The sequence below is a fragment of the Phalacrocorax carbo genome, chromosome 1, assembly GCF_963921805.1.
Source record: "Phalacrocorax carbo chromosome 1, bPhaCar2.1, whole genome shotgun sequence".
In the NCBI taxonomy this organism is placed as follows: Eukaryota; Metazoa; Chordata; class Aves; order Suliformes; family Phalacrocoracidae; genus Phalacrocorax; species Phalacrocorax carbo.
In genome coordinates, this window is record NC_087513.1 from 216,696,037 (window position 1) to 216,712,582 (window position 16,546).

At 46.3% G+C, this 16,546-nt stretch overlaps 2 protein-coding genes across 8 annotated transcripts in view; one reads left to right on the plus strand and one right to left on the minus strand.

Annotated features, from left to right (window-relative positions):
• Window positions 1-12,518, minus strand: part of C2CD3 (C2 domain containing 3 centriole elongation regulator) — a 59,804-nt gene extending 47,286 nt beyond the window's left edge. For all 5 annotated transcript variants that reach the window (XM_064441573.1, XM_064441575.1, XM_064441574.1 and 2 more), the window contains exons 1-11: window positions 12,405-12,518; window positions 12,057-12,305; window positions 10,132-10,289; window positions 9,243-9,442; window positions 8,241-8,458; window positions 7,222-7,354; window positions 5,914-6,042; window positions 4,216-4,360; window positions 3,662-3,816; window positions 1,721-1,933; window positions 1,144-1,256 (exon numbers count right to left, since the gene is read on the minus strand). In XM_064441573.1, the coding sequence (XP_064297643.1) occupies window positions 1,144-1,256; window positions 1,721-1,933; window positions 3,662-3,816; window positions 4,216-4,360; window positions 5,914-6,042; window positions 7,222-7,354; window positions 8,241-8,458; window positions 9,243-9,442; window positions 10,132-10,289; window positions 12,057-12,305; window positions 12,405-12,465 (1,774 nt within the window). In that variant the 5' untranslated portion in view covers window positions 12,466-12,518. The remainder of the gene's footprint in view (window positions 1-1,143; window positions 1,257-1,720; window positions 1,934-3,661; window positions 3,817-4,215; window positions 4,361-5,913; window positions 6,043-7,221; window positions 7,355-8,240; window positions 8,459-9,242; window positions 9,443-10,131; window positions 10,290-12,056; window positions 12,306-12,404) is intronic.
• A 126-nt stretch (window positions 12,519-12,644) lies between these two features.
• The window catches only part of PPME1 (protein phosphatase methylesterase 1), a 35,700-nt gene continuing 31,798 nt past the window's right edge, over window positions 12,645-16,546 (plus strand). For all 3 annotated transcript variants that reach the window (XR_010371252.1, XR_010371253.1, XM_064441583.1), the window contains exon 1: window positions 12,645-12,845. Coding sequence is in view for 1 of the 3 variants with exons in the window: in XM_064441583.1 (XP_064297653.1) it covers window positions 12,748-12,845 (98 nt within the window). In the remaining 2 variants the exon portion in view is untranslated. The remainder of the gene's footprint in view (window positions 12,846-16,546) is intronic.

A 16,546-nucleotide genomic window follows, 5' to 3' on the forward strand; every position in this document is an offset into this window, starting at 1 on the left:
GCGGTGTTTAGCCTAGAAAGGGGAGGAACAAGGAGAAGTACCACAGTGTTGAAGTAGTATGCTTTCCTTGGTCACAATGGATGAAGCAGGTATTTTTGTGATGACAAAAACTCAGGTTAGACATAAGGAAACTTCTCTAACAGGAAGTGCAGCACCTCTGCAGCTTGCCTGGGATGGCTGTGGAATTTTCCCCATTAGGCATCTTTAATAAATGAGATAAACAGCTCTCAGGAAAGATAACGGTACAGCGCATTGGCTTGACAGCTTCTTCATATTATTTACAGCCCTATCTATGTTTTTAGGTAGGTTCCTAGGTTCCAAAGAGCTGGAATCTAACTACACAAGAAAAAATGCAGGAGGCTGTATTATTTTTGTATTACAAAGAGCTAAGGTTCAGAAGAATCAGATGTTTTGTCTGGACACAAAGGGAGAATGCTCATGAGAACTCCAAATCACCCCCAGATCGCTCAGGTGCCACACAGAAAGACAAGAAGCCAATGAATGACCATATGGGGGAGGCGTTAGAAAGTCGCCCTGGAATTCCGGTTTCTGGGAAGACTCGGCAGAGAGGATCTGGCTCATACAGCATTCTCCGCTCACTGAGGAGAGAAACCTAACATAAATTGTTCTCAGGGATACAAACACTGGTGACTCCCAATAAAGAGATTAATGTCTACTGACTTGTCAAGACCTCTGGGATCCAGCAGACTCTCTGAGCTCTTGCAGATGTTACGTGACATATGTCAACATCTGGAAGAATTACTTCTTTAAGATAAAAGTATCTCTGATATTTCTAACCGTGCTTTATCACCTTCATACTACTGCAGAAAGGATATTAGTTTTATGTTGAAATGAAGGAAGGGGCTCACTGACCTGCTGTTATGTCCCTAGGAAAATAAGTTTGAAAATCTCGATATGAATACTTCTTGGAAGCAAAAAAAAAAAAAAAATCCCTTGGTTTTCTTCTCCCTGAGAGGAGTGTTCCACTGCCTGCAGCACAGCGGCTCTGTTGGCAGAGGTGCCACTAATCACACTGTATTTTTCAGGCAGCAAAGAAAATACATAAAAAATGCTACTAAGTAATTTCTAAGAAATGAAGCAGTCGACAAAACTGAATACGAGAGGAAAAAATAACGTTCTTACCATCATCTGTGATTTTACTTGAAGCTATTCGAATTACTTCTGTTGTTATGGAGACCTGTCCTTTTGCATCCTTGGAGGCTCCCACAGGAAAGTGGTACTCAACAAAGAAGGTACTGTGAATGAAAAAGTGACTGGATGATCACAATCCATCAAAAAACCTAATGTACATAATGAAACTGAACAGAGCAGGCAAGTTTCATACCCAAAATTTGTTAAGTTACTCTATTGTTTTAGAATAATTGAATTACCTATTTTATGAATTCTCGATAGATTACGTATAAGTCAGACTCTCCTCCACAAAAAATCCCCTTTTGTTTTCAATCTACTGCCATGAACAAGGCACATTTGTACCTCTCCTGACTCCCAGAAAAAGCACAGCCTGAAATGAGCCCGCACCAGGATAAAATATTCGCATCTCTAACTTTCAGAAGTCTATGGTATACAATTTCCTGAGAGAAGCCGAGAAATGGGAAGACCTCAGGAGCCTGGAGAGCTTGGGTACGCTGGACTACACAACAGACCTCAGCAAAATCTCCCCCAAAGGCACAAAGAACAAGTGACAAACAAGCCCCCTTACCACTTATTAACTGAGGCAGGCCTCGGAGGCTTCCCCATTACGCCTTTCTTCCTCGGTGTAACCTGGATGCTCTCAGGAGGGATTTTCAAGCTTTCAATGATGACTCTGGCCAGGTGTATTCGCCCCAGCAATGCCAGCCTGTCAGCACTCAAGGATGTGACGTGGGCTGCTTCTGTGTGATCTTCTGGAAGAGCAAGTGGTCTGGTAGGAGAGCTGAAGAGATGAAACCAAGAATCAGGACTACACAAACATTCTTAACACGACCACATGAAGGAATCACAGAATCACAGAATCATTAAGGTTGGAAAAGACCTCTCAGGTCATCGGGGCCAACCCCCAACCCAGCACCCCCAGGCCTCCTAAACCATGGCCCCAAGTCCCACAGCTACACGGTGGTTGAACCCCCCCAGGGACGGGGACTCCCCCACCTCTCTGGGCAGCCTGTGCCAGGGCCTGACCGCTCTGGCAGGGAAGGCATTTTCCCTCACACCCAACCTAAACCTCCCCTGACGCAGCTTGAGGCCGTTCCCTCTCACCCTGTCACTGGTGACTTGGGAGCAGAGACCAGCCCCCCCCTCACTCCAGCCCCTCTCAGGCAGCTGCAGAGAGCGAGAAGGGCTCCCCTCAGCCCCCCCTTCTCCAGGCTAAACCCCCCCAGCCCCCCCAGCCGCCCCCCAGCACACTTGTGCTCCAGACCCTGCCCCAGCCCCGCTGCCCTTCTCTGGACACGCTCCAGCAACTCGATATTGTAGCTTGGTGTGATATTATTTAAAAACTGCTCGTGGTTCATTAAAATACACATTTTAAATGTATTTTTTACAACAAATTTGGTAGTCTCCGTAACAGAAATCTTACAATACACAATATCTAGGGTACATAACTGGGGGGGGGAAAGGCACATATTCCACGTTGTTGGAGTTTAGAAAAAATCTTATGCAGTCCCACTCTTCAAAAAGAAAAGCTTTATTTAATGCCATATACAAAAAAAAAAAACAACCTGAGGGGATAAGGTTATACACATGGACAAGTCACTGCTGCAGAGTAACAGCAACAGGATTTTTGTCACCATTTAAAATCTCACTCGCCCTTTATTTATAAGAATTGACTTGTAAATGGGTTTGTGTTGGTACCTCTGGAGATATGAACTGTACCTGAATGTAATAATTAGCAGTATTTGTAAGAAAAGTTTCAGAAATAATTGTTTGGGGCTGAATTAGGGGGAAAAAAAGTCATAACATCTGAATTTTAACTGGTGTTGTACAAGTAAAGCTTGATAACTGCAGTTTTAGGGGCACTGTTTTATTGGTTCTGTCATGGAAAAAAGGGAATACAATTTAGAACAGGCGTTTATCACCTGTAGCCACAGGAGAGAACACAAATCAGGAGAGAATCAGACTCTGCTGATGTGAACTCTGTCCCTCTAAAGCAGATACAAATCTTATACACTTAGAGACATTGTGCAAAGACAGATAATAGGATGTGAGTTATTTCACATCTGTGACATACACAAGCCCACAGAACTGCACAAAGCTGGTCTGAACTCTGCTTTTTTCCAGCACAGGGACTAATTTATCATGAAGGCTATACAGTGATTATCGTTTCAGGAGACAGAGCGAGAGCTCAGGCGAGAGGCCCCCTCAGGCCTCAGCATTTCTGCTTCCACGCTTCAAAATGTTATTCCTTGGCTCACTGCATTTTTGGCAAACTTGTGATTTTAACTAATTGCAACCCAGTAGTTTCTTTAACAACATATAGCAATTCCTGGGGGATGCTGACGCTCCATCGTTCCCAGAGACGCTATGAAAATTCCCCACCAAAACACCTATTTTCAGTGAATCGCGTGATAATAATGACTGAGCACAATAACTAGTCTGATTCTTGCTAATGCTCGCTTACAACGAGCAAGATGCCACAAAACACATCACTAATGTAACTGTTTACCTCGGTTTGACTTCTGTCACCTCCCGATCAAAGGCATTAGAATCCTTCTGTGGATTCATTGGATCAGCTTTCTTGAGAGTTTCTGTCTTGGTTATTTTTTTGGAGGCGTTAACATCATCATCACTGAGGAAATCACTTAAACTGGAATCAGACTTCTGAAAGAAATAATGCGCATAAAGTAAGACGTTAACTGCCACTGCCAAGAAAGATACATAATGGTCACGATAAATAAAGCAAAAAACAACTTGCGGATTGCATAATTCAAAACAATTAAAATTGTATCAAAATTTCTCATAGAAGTATTAAAAAAAAGGCTTCAGGGACAGCCTCAATCCTAGCAGTTTCCAAACTCGCTGCTTGACATCGTAGTAATAGTATTCTTTTAATAATACTAGTTTTAAGCAATGGTCTCACAAGCTTCTGCATGATACTTAATGCTTATTAAGCCTTACTCATACCGAAATCTGTAGCCTTTTTTTTTTTTTGATGCAGATTCTGATTTTCTTCCCCCTAGGGACCACCTATTAAGCACCTTCCTTTTGCTCTCCACTTACAGGAGCCGTGTAGAAAAGACTCTCTAGCAGACTCTGGTCGTAATGGGGATCATTGAGTTCACTGTCATACACCTCACTCCCGAGGGACAGAGAATCCAACAGGGAACCTGTCCGATCCCAGAAACGCACAGGAGATAAATCAGCACTGTGGAGACAAGAGAAAAACATAACTTAATGTTGCAAGTTGTGCCATCAATGTCTTATGAATTCTGGCAATAGTGTCTGTTCTATACCAGACTGGTGCTATATCGGCTCCAGATACAGCCAAACTGTGCCTACACGGCACTGTGCCCAACCTAACACACGTCTGTGACCCGACCTGACGGGCTGTCTTGCAGTAACAGCTCTGGACCCAACGTGAAAACACTGGTGTGAACATATATCCATAGAATCATGGAACAGCTGAGGTTGGAAGGGACCTCTGGAGCTCACCTACTCCAAGCCCTGCTCAGAGGTAGAGGATCCAAGTAAGAAAATCGTCTGGTTGGATTCTGAATATCTCCAAAGCTGGAGATTCCACAACCTCTTTGGGCAACCAGTACTTGGTGACCCTCATCATAAAAAGATATCTATTAATATCTACCTATAATATTTATCCATAAGTACTTTACAACTTTTGGAATGCTTTAAGATATCAGTAATACTTAACAACAGTTTAATACTACATGAATACTACCTGAGAGGGGCTGGAGTGAGGGGGGGGCTGGTCTCTGCTCCCAAGTCACCAGTGACAGGATGAGAGGGAACGGCCTCAGGCTGCGTCAGGGGAGGTTTAGGTTGGGTGTGAGGGAAAATGCCTTCCCTGCCAGAGCGGTCAGGCCCTGGCACAGGCTGCCCAGAGAGGTGGGGGAGTCCCCGTCCCTGGGGGGGTTCAACCACCGTGTAGCCGTGGGACTTGGGGCCATGGTTTAGGAGGCCTGGGGGTGTTGGGTTGGGGGTTGGACTTGGTGATCCAAGAGGTCTTTTCCAACCTGAATGATTCTGTGATTCCATGAATAAAAAATACAAATTATGAGTAGGTAAATACAAGTATCTTTAGAACATGCTTGGAGCAAGTTGGGTTTTGTTTGGTTTAAGGGTTTTCTATCTGTGCTGTGAGTTCAAAACCATTTTATGACCCACAAACACTTCAGCGTCAGCCAGTGACAAACCGCAGGGAAAAATATAAGTGCAGGGCACAAGACATAGGAGCTGAAATTCTGCACCACATCTGACACAGAAGCCTTGTGCTTCATATCCCTCATTTGGATAAAGACAACTTAAGCACCATTTATACTCCTATCACTCCTCAGAAAATGAGAGAAAAAGGTCAATCTAATATTTGGAGAAAGATTAAAAATAACTATTGTTTCTCTCTATTTTTAATTTACAGACAGCAAATTCTTCAAAGAAACACTGTATTTGTTTTATGTGCTCCTTAACATTTTAGGGCCCAATAGTTACAGTTATTAAATAACTTAATAAAACAAAAAGATTGCCATTAATCTTTCTGACATAATTTTTACATCAAGGGACTTTGAGCCATGCAGGTTGTCATGCATTAAAGTTCAGTGCAAGCTGAGGTAGTACAAAACACCTCCATCACTTGCACGTACGATTCACCGGTTACATTCCAGAAATGTGGAGAACTTGAAGAGTCAAGAGGCATTTTTCAGTATAAAGTGCTCAAACAAGGAACCTCCGGTGCCTTACACTCACCTGCCCAACAGTAACTGTATTGCTCTCTCTTCAGAGTTCAGATCAAATTGCTGACCTGAAACTTCAGGTGCGAAGAGATGGGGATCTTCGGGAGCGGGAATAATATTTGAGTTCAAGCCTTTTGGGCTCCTGGATAACAGCGATTGCAGCACAGAGAGCAGTAAAAGGAAAAATAAAGGTATTAAGGCGCGGTCAAGATTAATCCATCAAGGATAAAAATCAAAGGTTATGCGCAGCCTTCCCCACTTTGCAGCTCAATCTCCAGATACACAAAAACTTTCTGCAGCCCTGCAGTCTGCTGCAAGTCACGTCCACAATGTTACACTTTGCAGTGTGTCATAGAATCATGGAAACACTTAAGCTGGAAAAGACCTTCAAGATAATCGAGTCCAACTGTAAAAGTTGGCCCAATCTTGCAGTTTAAGCACAGCTGCTGCAAACAAGAAGAGAGAGGGCCTGAGAAAGACAAGCAAGAGGTTTATAAATGATGTTCTACCAATTTTTCCTGGGAAGTCCAAAACAACCTACTTTTAAACAAATTGGAATAGTCTGAGCAGAAATAATTTAAATTGCGGTTGCAATAGCATCACCGACTGTCAAAGGCAACGACGTTATCTTCTGGTTTATTGTGAAACAAAAGACGTTGTTAAACTTTTTCCAAAAATAAGGGATTGAAATTTCTCCTGTAAATAACACGCAATTATCTTAATACTTCTAAACTTCAATTTCACTGAATCGAGATCACTTACTAAGCCTAGTACTAAACAAGGCTGGAGTTACAAGTTGGAAAGGCACAAATGCTTTTTGCTTTCAGCCTTGCTAAGAAAGGTCTTATGGAAGAAGATAATGACTATAATTCTGAGGACACAGTTAGAGATGCAAATTTTCATGGGTATTTTGGCATCAAGAGATGCAAACCAGACTACGCAAAGTACTCAATTTATGTCACTAATTACATTTCTTTGAAAACCTGTTCTCTGCGCTGAAGTAGCATTTAATTTGCTATGTTCCTGATCATACTCTTACTCCTTATCAACGTTTAACATTTCCTTATCAAATAACTCTGTACTAAATACAAATACACTGTGAAACAAAATTAAAATCAATTACTTAAATCAAGGCTTAGTCCATGATGATTAAAATCAATTCACAAAATGTAGGCTTTTATTCACAAGTAGAAATTAATTTCCCATTTGAATGAGAAGCCTAAAATTCATCACATGAACCTCAGTATTTCAAGTTTTCCTGATAAGGTCTCAAAATTCATGGTTTGCAACTTAGTATGACTTCCCCCTTTCCCAAGCTCACTTTGCTGGTGCTTTGAAATCATCTCTCTCTATAAAAGGAGGCACTTCATTCAGTTCAATCTCCATGTCCGGGCTAGACTTCATTGCAGAAACAACCATGGCATCACGGAGTTTATTGCCTTGATCCAAAAGAGCTGAGAAATAAGCAGAAGGATGAAATCTCAGCACTCAAATGCAATTTAAAAGCAACGTGTAAACACAAGAAATGTGCCAGCTACAGTCAGGAAACTTCCGATTTCTGCTGTTATAAAGAGATCTTGACATACTGGAGATTGAGCCCATGCTACACACCATAAAAGAGATAGCACAGCTGGGACTGAGCGAGAGCAATCCTCTGCCTGCCTCCCACTCGGAGCCGTACAAGCAACTCATCGGCATGCAGCGAGTCAGGCATTAGAGGGGCATTATTAAGATACAGCAGCAAGATACATTTATGGAAGCGTAGCTTGTCACCTCAGGATGTCTCAACAGCATTCTAATTTTAGGTCTCCTCTGTAAATATAAAAAATAACTCAAAAGACAACACAGGCGGAAATGTGCCCTACTCTGATGCCCATTTGAATCCAGTCCAGGCAGTCTGTGATCTGAAAGGGATGCTAACTGCCAGGTGAAGGAAAAGAAACCATTTTCCATCTGAAAATGCCAACGGCATAGAAACCCTCCCAAGGCCTGTGTGAATGTGAGTGGCACCTTTGATGGACACCTCGGAAGTCATGTGAACCATTAAACAGCCTGCGAAGCTGAGCTTCCTTTTCTTTTACCCCTCCAGGCCAGAGCTCGGCCTTACTGCTAGGACAGCATGTTTTGCCTGATCTGGATACTCAGGCCACCTTCCATCAAGATCAAATTAGTCATTTTTATGTAAAGACCTTTTTGTTATAATTTTCTGTTTGAAATAATATAGTGAGAGCATGCAAAGTATCTCTCTTCCTTACGTCTTTACCCCTAGATAGGCACCTGAAATATTATCAAGAGCTATTTGTTGTGAAATAGAAAAGATGATGCCAAATCCATACCAACCTGAAAGCAGGTCTTTTGTAGCTGGGTTATGCAAAGAGAGCACCCGCATGTTTGTTCTAGCAGGTGCTTCAGGATCAGAGCTGCTGGGAAACGACACTTGCTGATTTGAAGAATCCACTTTCAAACATTCATCGGGTAAAATCAGACAGTGATGAGAAGCAGAAAAAGCGTCCTTTATGTTTTCAGAGTTCTCTTGAAAGAGCAAATGGTCCTTTCCCCTATTGAAAAATGAAACGTTATTTCAGTAACTAAAGTGGATCTGTAAAGGGATTCAAACCTCTTCAAATCCTCCCTAGCACTGCAGCTGCCCCCCTTCAGTACATGCTCCAAAAAGAAACGTGACAGATTATTTTACCAACTCCTCATCTTTCACCAATACCATCAGAGAGACCGACTCAAGCTGTAAGCAAGAGGTTTGTGGCACCTCTTGCATCAGCTAGCATAGCTTGAACTAAGTCAACATAGCATGCAAATTTATATCAAATGAGAAACTGTCCCTGTAAGCTCTGAAATGCTGAATGTTCTGGACTTCATAGAAAATGCATGTTCAGACAGATCAAGTATTCCATAACTCACACGTGTACAGCCATCACATTAAAAAAAGTGTGTGAACTGCAAAATAAACCAGAATTTTGTCATGGGGTTAAAAAAACAAAGATCACAGAATCCCAGGCTGATGGGGGTTGGAAGGGTCCTCTGGAGCTCACCCCGTCCCACCCCTGCTGGAGCAGGCACCCCCAGAGCAGGGGCACAGGGCCGCGTCCAGGCGGGGGGTGAATGTCTCCAGGGAAGGGACCCCACAGCCTCTCTGGGCAGCCTGTGCCCCTGCTCTGGCACCCCCACAGCAAAGGGGTTTCTCCTCATGTTCAGGGGGAACTTCCCGTGTTCCAGCTTGTGCCCGTGGCCCCTTGGCCTGGCGTTGGGCACCGCTGAAAAGAGCCCGGCCCCATCCTCCTGACACCCGCCCTATTTATAGGTATTGATGAGATCCCCCCTCAGTACCTGGGAGTTGTGGCTTTGCTATTGTTAACGATCTCTTGGTCAGCAATAGTCACCCGTGTTTGCCTGGGCTTGTGCGACGGAGCAGGAAACCGGGGCTTGCTGTTTCCCTGAGCGGGAGCGATATCCGAGCTTGCATCTGTGGTTGGCATAGAGCTGCTGGTGTCATACAATTCTGGCAGAGGTTCTAGAACTAGGGAGACCTGAAAGACAGAATATAAAGAAAATAAATAATGTTTATTTTTTATTATTATTTATCATGATTTATAAAGAACAAATAATATAAAGAAAGAAAATAGTATTTTCTTCTTTTCTTAATTGAGTGCAATGCACACTCTTTCAATTCCAGATTTCATGGTGTGGAAAACCGTTGCTTTTGTACACAGAGTGAGATTTATATCATCCAGTTATGAAATGTTGCAAAACTCTGACATATTTATAACTACTTAATTCACATTCCATGTCTTCAAATCTCAGGCATCTTTCAGCATACCTTTCAGGTATCTTTCGCAAAAACTGTCTAGAGCTGGGGCTGCAAAACATAACTCCACCTTCTTAACACTGGATTTCAATCTGCTACAGCTTCAGCCCACTGAGGCCACGGAGAAGTGTTAGAACTGAGCATCCATTTTTAAATCCACTCTTAAAACTCACTCTCAGCGTAGAGACTACAAATTTTCTGTATCAAGCCGAACTACCAATGCCACACATCCTTCTAAACAAAACAGAGTTGACCCGACAGCATTCATTTTTCATTTGCTACCTTCGTTCATGAATGCCTTGGACAGAGACCAGGTCTGCAGTGTAGGGAGCACAGCTTGATCCTGGCACCGGATTATACTGGTGTTACCACAATACAATTTATAATAAAGAGCAAAGATGTAAGGATTACCTGCATCTCTCCTAGTTTATCAGATGTTGGTGAAATGATGGGGAAAAACCCACTGATCGGATGGCTGGGAGAGAGCTGGGACAGTCCGGTGATTTCCACTCTGCCAATTGGAAGATGGTCAAGTTTGGTCACTAATTCCAGGACAAGCGCACCCATATCTGCAAGAATTACGAACAGCTTTATTTCAGTCTCGCGCAACATGGTCATAATTAAAGACAGTTAAAACTCTTCTGTTAAAACGACAGGGATGTTAGAGGTTAACATAATGTCGTATCATGATGTTGTGATGATGAGGCAGCAAGCAAAGAAGTGTTACACTGATAATAAATAAGGATAAATAAGTACAAGATATCCAGCCTACCAGAAAAGGACTACTTATGGTAGGCCATGGGGTGATGGCTTTAAACTAAAACGGGGTACATTCAGACTAGATACAAGGAAGAAATGTTTTACGCTGCGGGTGGTGAAACCCTGGCCCAGGTTGCCCCGAGAGGTGGTCGATGCCCCATCCCTGGACACATCCCAGGTGAGGCTGGACGGGGCTCTGAGCGACCTGATCGAGGTGAAGATGTCCCTGCCCATGGCAGGGGGTTGGACCAGGTGACATTTAAAGGCCCCTTCCAACCCAAACCATTCTGTGATTCTACAAGTAGCAATAGCAGGCACAGGTTTTATGGACAGCCGAAACGTCAGGCTTGCATCAATTTCCTGCAGATCTTTCACTAAATTAAGTCCCTTAATAAAATTACAAGCTCATCTGAGCATCTTTTTATGCATCACACCCTTAGAAATCTGAAATGCCAATTTAGTATAATATGCATAATACCAAAAATCATCTGATCCGGACACTATGGGGACTACAAGAGACTTTGATAGCTTGCAGACCTGAGCAATAAACCTGCCTACAAGAGAGACTGAAGTCAGCAATTCCAATCTGAGAACAAAAGCCTCCCAAATCCAGAAAATTACCTAAAAAGCCAAAACTGAGAGGAGAATTGGGTTTACTTGGCAGGTAAATAACTCCTTGGCTGCAGCTCCAGCCCTGACCTGCCTGGCCAGGGCAAAGCGGCTCTACCTCTACCAGCTGGACACGCTGGAGAGGGGGGCCTGGGAGAACCTCATGAGGTCCAACAAGGCCAAGTGCAGGGTCCTGCCCCTGGGCCGGGGCCACCCCGGTACCCACACAGGCTGGGGGATGGGGGATGGAGGGCAGCCCTGCCGAGAAGGGCTTGGGGGTGATGGGGGTGAAAAGCTGGACACGAGCCGGCAACGTGCGCTCGCAGCCCAGACCCCCACCCGTGCCCGGGGCTGCATCCCCAGCAGCGCGGGCAGCAGGGCGAGGGAGGGGGTGCTGCCCCCCTGCCCCGCTCTGTGAGACCCCCCTGCAGCGCCGCCTCCAGCTCGGGGCTCCTCAGCGCGGGACAGACACGGGGCTGCTGGAGCGGGGCCAGAGGGGGCACAGAAATGCTCCGGGGGCTGGAGCCCCTCTGCTGCGAGGCCGGGCTGGGAGAGCTGGGGTTGTTCAGCCTGGGGAAGAGAAGGCTGCGGGGAGACCTTATTGCGGCCTCCCAGCACTTAAAGGGGGGCTGTAGGAAGGGTGGGGACAGACTTTTTATCAGGGCCTGTAGCAATAAGCCATGGGGTGATGGTTTTAAACTCAAACCATTCTGTAATTCTGTAAAAGAGGGGAGATTCAGACTGGATCGAAGGGAGAAATGTTTTACGCTGAGGGTGGTGAGACACTGGCCCAGGTTGCCCCGAGAGGTGGCCGATGCCCCATCCCTGGACACATTCCAGGTGAGGCTGGACGGGGCTCTGAGTGACCTGATCGAGTTGAAGACGTCCCTGCCCATGGCAGGGAGTTGGACTAGTGAGCTTGAAAGGTCCCTTCCAACCCAAACCCTTCTGTGATTCTGAGACCGTACCTGTCAGGTAGGCAGCGAACTGCCTGGGCCCGCAGCGGACGGCGTACCGGGCAGTGGTTCTCCCCGCCGGCTGCCCGGGCTGGAAGACGGTGCCCTCGGAGGTCTCCCCCCACCACCTCAGGCGGACGAAGGCGACGGGCGAGTTGGGAGCCGTCCATAGGACTCGGGAAACGGTGCAACGGAGGAGGCAGCGCGGCGGGCCCTCCACTAGCGGCGGCAGGCTGGTGGAGGCGGGGGTGTCGCCGGTACCTGCGGGGACGAGGGACCGAGCGGCCTCAAGCGGCCCGTCGCGACGGCAACGCTCCCAACCGCCGCTCCCACCCCGCCACCCTCCCGGTATCGACCCACCTCCCCTTCGCCGGGAACCCCCCACCGACGGGGGGAGCGACCTCGGCCTCCTCTGCCGCATCCCGCCAAAGGCTGAGGTAACTGCCGCCCGGTAACCGGCGCTCCGGGACTACAACTCCCGTCATGCACCGCGGCCCTATTGCGCTCTACGGAGGCGCGGACTACATTTCCCAGAAGGCCACGGGAGGGGGGGCGCTACGGGTGCCGACGGGGAGCGGTTTTCTCCCGTGGTGCCGCGCGGCGGCGCTGTGGTGGGAGGCCGCTTCCGGTGCGGAGCCGGCGGCCCGGTTGTGGGTGGGTGGTTCGCGGTGTGTCCCTGTTCGTCGGCTTCTCGTTCGTCGTTATGTCAGCCTTGGAGAAGCAGCTGCACCTGGGCCGCCTCCCTCCCCGGCCTCCATTGCCCGGTGGCGGCGGCCAGTCCGGCTCCAAGATGCGCATGGGGTAGGTGGGGGAGGGGTGGGAGCGGCTGAGGGGACCCGGGGGAGTGGGGGGCGGGGGGCAGAAGAAGCAAGAGGCTAACAGCGTCAGAGGAGGGATGCTCGGTGGGGCGAGGGGTGCTCCTTGATGTGGGCCTAGGGGTCTCGGTGGCAGTTTAGGGAGGGGTCGTTACTGGGGGGGTTCTGGAGGGGGAGGAGGTGCTGGTTATTGGGGTGTCTGGAGGGAGGAGTGCTCGTTTTAGGGGCTCTGGAGGGAGGAGTGCTCGTTTTTAGGGGGTGTGAGGGTGGGTGCTCATTATTGGGGGTCTAGAGGGAGGGGTCCTCGTTATTGTTGGGGTTTAGAGGCAGGAGATCTTTTTTGCTGGAAGGTGGCAGCAGAGGGGTGAGGGGCCACCCTGTGTGAGCTGGTTGGGGTGCCCTGTGCTGAGTGGAGCTGGGGGTGTACCTTGGGGGGCGGGTTACTTGTCGCTGGGGGTGGGATCGAGGGTTAGGGTGTTTGCTGCTGGGGTGTTTGAGGGTCAGGGTGCTGATTGTTTGGGGGCGGTCTGTGGGAGAGGGAACTTTTTGGGTGGGGTGCTGGTTGCTGGAGGGGTTGGCAGGGAAAGGGAGAAAAGCGGGTGCTGTTTGCTGGGGGTTTAGGGTGAGGGGATCTTTGTGCAGGGGTGGCAGCTTGGGGGAGGTGGCCGACAGCATGCTGGGTCTCCCTGGATGGTGACATGACGCCACAGGCCAGCAGCACCCCGGGCTGGCCCTGTGGTGTGCTGGGTTTCCTTACCAGTGTCCCAGGAGAACAGCGTCTGGATGGGGTGTCTCCAGCTGCCTCTCCCCGGCAAGGAGGCAGGCAAAGGTGTTACTGCCCGAGGAGTATCCTTTGTGCTGGGGGAAGGCGGCTGGTGCTGGGGTTGCTCTTCAGCAGCCCTTTTCTCTGAGTCCTTTTGCCATCTGTGTTTGAAGGGAGGGCCTAATGTGTCGTGATTTATCTAGGTGGCACCTCAATGCATGGCTGGGGGAGAGAGGGGTATATTTAAATGTTATTTCTCAGTGGCAGACGCTTATGCGAAGCTGTGCAGTAGGTGAGCTCTGCCAGGTGACTTAAGTCCCTGCTTCAGATGATGGAAGATCTGGGATAGTCCAGTCCAGATGTCAGATCTTTTAAGCAGGAGTGAGAACATGTTTTGGAAGCTGTGAGAGAAGATTGCCCAGTGTCCAGCTGAGTGGATGGCAGCTATAGAGGACTGACTGGACAAGAACAACCTCAGCAAAAGCTTTATTCTCTAGCGATGAGTCAGAGGGAGAAAATGGCTTGCGCATGGGATGACTTTGAAGGGAATTTAGTAATTTTACCTCCAAAGGTGTGAGGGAGAAGCTTATATTCCAAGCAGAGCAAGATGATTGCAGCAAGGTTATAGCTAGATTGTAGGGAGGAAAGTTACAGTTGCAGAGTGAAGGGAAGGAAGCTGGCAATAATTATGGGGACCTGAGCTCAGGAGGGACTCAGGATGCTGAACAGAACACTTCAGCAGCCCTGTCCAAAAATGTAGGTTTAAGCAGAACGGCAGAAACATGGAGAAATGACAAAGTGACGAAGAGCAGGGTTTGATCCTCCGGAGGAAGGCCGGCCACCGTGCAAGAGCTAGCCTCTGTGAGGTCCAGGTGCGCCCCGCGCGATTCCTGCGTGATATGAAGTGCTCTATTTGGAGGATAAAAATATCCTATGATTCCTACAGGAAATCTCCTTTGCCTTGATGCGTGAAATCAGATAACTAAAAGAAATAATGAAAAAGACAGCTACTCCGCTGCGGCTGAAATAAACTGTTTAGGTATTTATGGGTGGGAGAGGACTATTTCTCCTCTCCTTTAAAGCATACTTTTAAAATATTTATTTCACATCTTATTCTTTGTGTTATATTTGGATGGATATAATAGAATCACAGAATAATACAAATACAAATAATACAATTGATGGAGTTAATATACGAACTAATACAAATCTTTGTCAAATACTTATTTCTTTTAATACGAATTATTTTAAAGCTAAGCTTCATGGAAGTATTTCATGGCATGGCTTTGAGGCCAAGCAAAAAAGTTGTATTTAAGGATTAATTTGTACTGTTAGTACAGAAATAGAGAAATTAGGAAGAAGCAGTTTTGAATTACTTTCAGAGGGGGTTGCTCTCTCTCTCTTGGGACTGCTGTCTGCTCTCCTGTATCTCGTGGTTATCTGAAATTGGGCACTGGGACTCATGGGCTGAGTTTGCTGTCGTTGTGTTGAACCGTGGGGTTATGAGCAAGTCACTAAACAGCAACTAGTTCACCCATTTGTGTTGCAGAGTCTTGTGTTTCACCGGAGCGTGCTGAAGGTTACATGGGGCATATAAGGCTAGATTTAATGTTAAATCTATTATAATTTCTGTTCAGAACAGAGCTAACCAAGCAAATGCTTACGGTGTACGAAGTCTGCCAAACGCACAATTTTTCCATTTTAGCTGAAGAAATAAAGTTTTTATTTCTTCTTCTTGTTTTATGCTGTTTAAGAATCTCATACCCTCTGGTTATTGTCTGTAATTTTGAATAGACTTTATACTTGTTTCACGCATTGTAAACTTTGTCAGCACCCGCCTAATTCTTTCCGTACAGCAGTGCGTACACCAATGGCCCTGTGAACAAACACCATGACACATTGCTTGTTCGATTGGGTATTCCTACTTCAATAATAAATCAAAAAAACTGCCAACATTGGTGTTAAGGTGGCCTTAAAGAGGATGCAAATGAGTTTGCAGTTTGTCTTGCTGCTGGTGTCAGCTTCTGTCAGATCTTTCCTGAAGACAGGTGTCTCCGTGTTAAATAAAAAGTCAGAAATTAATCTTCTGCAACGTAGGGTGATCCGCGCTCTGCGGCGAGACCGCAGAGTCGGTAAGCTAAAGGAGCTGATGGGTTTTTCATGTGCCTCTAATTGGCTCTCTTCTTGCAAAACGATGCCATGCTGCGGGATGTATTTTCCACGTCAGTGTTGTGGTTTCTGAAAAATCCATCCTCGTGATAATTTTTATTAGAAAAATAGACAAAAGTACAGGCTATTAAGTTAGTAACTTAATGAGGTGCTGACAAAACCCCTGTGATATTTGTTGCTTCACTTAACTCATCGCAGGTAAACAAACAAATTACAACCGAGCATTTCCAGGGATTTTAAAATGGATTTTATGATGTATGTCTGTGGAGTATTTTTGCAGTTCAGTAATATTTATGCTCATGCAGCGCTTGTTAGTAGCAATCCTAGATATTAGTTTATATAATGCTTCCTATCTTGGCTGTCTTCAGAGGGTTTTGCACATTTGCTGTTAGAGAAATGATTATTAAATTTGTTTTCTTTTGTTCTATAATGCTATAAACCTCTTTCCTTCCCCCCACCCCCCAATACTTTCTGAAAGCACTAATACGAAATCCGAGGTTGCGGTTAAGAACTGTCCTGTCCTTCTCCTCTGAAGCATCAGGGAATAGCTCATAATCACACTGTAGTTGCACAGCATGGTTGTATTTTTGGTTTACTGCCCTGACATTGAGTAAATCCATTTATGGGTGATGTTCCTGTTGTGTGAGGCGCTGCACCTCTGACATGAGAATGGCATTGTCTGGAGATACGAGAGACTTGGAATCACAGAATCATTAAGGTTGGAAAAGACCTCTCGGACCATCAAGGCCAACCCC